This window comes from Arachis ipaensis, chromosome B01 (assembly GCF_000816755.2).
Source record: "Arachis ipaensis cultivar K30076 chromosome B01, Araip1.1, whole genome shotgun sequence".
Lineage (NCBI taxonomy): Eukaryota > Viridiplantae > Streptophyta > Magnoliopsida > Fabales > Fabaceae > Arachis > Arachis ipaensis.
In genome coordinates this window covers 61,084,782-61,087,666 of record NC_029785.2, presented here as the reverse complement: position 1 = coordinate 61,087,666, position 2,885 = coordinate 61,084,782, and the positions used below count along the sequence as shown (strand labels likewise).

Here is a 2,885-nt window from a genome sequence, read left to right as displayed (position 1 = left end):
AGCCGGTCCAATTAGAAACCGGCAATGCCAATGGTTTGGTTTTATGTCTAAAACCGCTCAAGACAGAACCGGCCACAAGCCACTGAATTGGCCAGGAACTGACCAGTTGGACCGGACCGAGAACTGGCCAGTTTTCCCTAAATGACGTTGTTTCGTAAAATTATAAAAAAAAATGACAGAATGCGTTACCCCGAACCCCCTCCTTCGTTCAATTGCTTTTCTTTCCTTCCTCAAATTAGAGAAATAAAAAGTGAACTCAACTCAAAACCCTAGCTTGCTGCCACGGTTCCACCATCATCGAACGGAGTGAGCGATTGCCACCGTCCGTGGTTGTCCGAGGCTTCTCTATTCGTCCTGTCCTTAACCCCTTGTTTGCTCTGTTCTTCCTTGCTCGGTGTCCATCCTCCATCGTCTTCGTCCTGCTTGCCGTCATGTCGTCGCCTTCATCTCGTCGCCATCATCTTGTGTCCTAATCTCTGTTGCGCTCAATCCCTCTTAAAGGTTAGTGGCAGTGCTCAGAATAATTCATTTTTCTTTTTATTCTCTGTCCTAAAAGTGAAATCATTGATAAGATTACATGGATTTTGTGTTTTTCTTGAAATTATTAATAAAAAATGACTTTGCTATGTTGCTGCTCTTTTTGAATTTCTGGCTCTGGTATTTTGAAATTTTATTGATGATTTATGGATTTCAGGGTTCTGTGTTTTTGTTGATTGTTGCTGTTTTTAAATTTTTATTGATGATTTATTTGATTTTTGTTGATTGTTGCTGTTTTTAAATTTTGACTCTGTTGTGTTGTTGTGTTTTTTATTGTGTTGAAGAGAGCTGTTGCTTTTTACTGTAGTGATGGTTTATTGATTTTAGTTATGGATAATTATTTGTTGAATGATTATTTGATTTTTGTTCTGCTGTGCTGCTGCTGTTTTTGACTGTGTTGATGATTTATTGATTTCAGTTATAGATGATAGTATTAATCAAGAAGCAATTGCTGATAATAATACATCTGTGGATAATAATTTCCTGCTAATCTTCCTATTTCGAATGATGCTGTTAATCCTAATCCTCTTAGTTCTAATGATAATCAATCACAAGCTTCTTCTAATTTACGAAAAAAAAAAACAGATTTAGTTTGAAAATATGTTGCTTGAGAATATGAGCACAAAGTATTCCATCTGGCCTGTGATTTTTATTCCATATAATCTTCTACCATGCCTTTGCATGGAACAGACATCTTTCATTCTATCCACGCTTATACCTGGGCCAAAAATGCCAGGCTACGACATAGATGTTTATTTGCAGAGAAATTTTGATCTTTTATTATAAGAGTTACGTTGATTCCTTAATTTAATGATTTGGGTCGCGGTTTTTCATGTTTATCTACTTTTAGGATTTCTTGATTTATGTTTAGTAAGGCATAACTTCAAAGAGGAGTAACTTTAATTTATACTCGTTAGAACTTTATTTTAACTTTATAAATTCAGAGTATGACTTAATTTTCTTCTTTTACATTTATGTTTGAATGAAAATTTAAATGCCAATAGAGTAAAGAAGAAAATCTTATTGGTAAATTTGTTCACATGAGTTAACATATATAGCTTATTTAACTTGTTAACTTTTTTATGTAAAACGAATCTAGAAAAAGTGTTACGAGTGTAAGTAACAATAATTTAAACATATGTAGTTTAAAATAATATTGTTAACTTAACTATATTATACTCAGATGGTTATTACTAAAAAAAACATTGTAACATGTGGTAATACGTATTTTGCGGCGGTTTAAAGAAAACCGACGCAAAATGTAAAACGATAACTCACCCGACGATACATATAGCGGCGGTTCTAAGAAAACTGCCGCTAAATGCAAGGCTGATTGCAGCCCCAACCCCTAAGAGTCGCTATATGCGCTACAGTTGTCATTTTGCGACAGTTTTAAAAAATCGCCGTAAAATTTTTGCCACTATCTGATGGAATTGTTGTAGTTCGATAAGCAGTACGATTCTCAGTACCTTGATTTAAAACGTATTGAAAGTAGTTAAAATATTGGCTTCTTATAAAAAGTAATAAGAGTTAGCATCCCAGCTGTGAGGCGTGTGAATGCGTATCTCTCACCAAAAGAAGAAGAATGAAGGATCCCACAATTAGGCGATGCAAAAGAGTGAAATAATTAATGTTGTCTTGGCTTTAATACAAATCAATAATACACTACATTGGTAGCACGAATTATGCAAGGAGCAATCAAATATTTATTTCTGTATGACACACACCTAACAACAATAGCAATGATGGAAATAAATATTTTTGTTCCTATCTATCTCTACTAAGCAATCCTTTTAAAACACATACATCAATTAAACCACAATGAATAATAACAATCTTAATTATGGGACGCATTTAATTTAATTTAAAGCTCGTCGTTAAGAGACGATGGTAAAGGGTTAGTAGATGAGGTTTTGATAGGGTAGGAAGCCTCTATTGCAATGCCACATTGACCATGCTTGTGGGATATGCCCCTTTGCATCCTAATGTAGCCATGTTCTCCCCATTCTGGTCCCCATGAATTTTTCACTATCCAATATTTGTATCCGTCTTTTGTTGTTCCATACCCAACAATTGCAACCCCATGGTCTAGGTTAGTACCACATGCCCCATTAAATACTCCCTGCAATATTCTTGCAAACATTAATGTCGTTCCAACTAAACCATAGAAAATCAATTTTTAGTTAATTAATTTTAGAATTTAAAATTTAAAATTTAAATAATCTACTGTAACTATGGAGCGTTAAATAATAATAATGAATAATGTTTCAAATTAGTCTTTACAAAATTTTAATAGAATATTTTTATTTTTAATAACTTTTTATTTTATTAAACAAATATATTTTCAT

General features: G+C 33.6%; 1 protein-coding gene across 1 annotated transcript in view; it reads right to left on the bottom strand.

Annotated features, from left to right (window-relative positions):
* LOC107630931 (vignain) overlaps window positions 2,154-2,885 on the bottom strand; it is a 4,666-nt gene continuing 3,934 nt past the window's right edge. Inside the window, exon 4 of the mRNA XM_016334230.2 lies at window positions 2,154-2,659. Within this exon, the coding sequence (XP_016189716.1) occupies window positions 2,402-2,659 (258 nt within the window). The 3' untranslated portion in view covers window positions 2,154-2,401. The remainder of the gene's footprint in view (window positions 2,660-2,885) is intronic.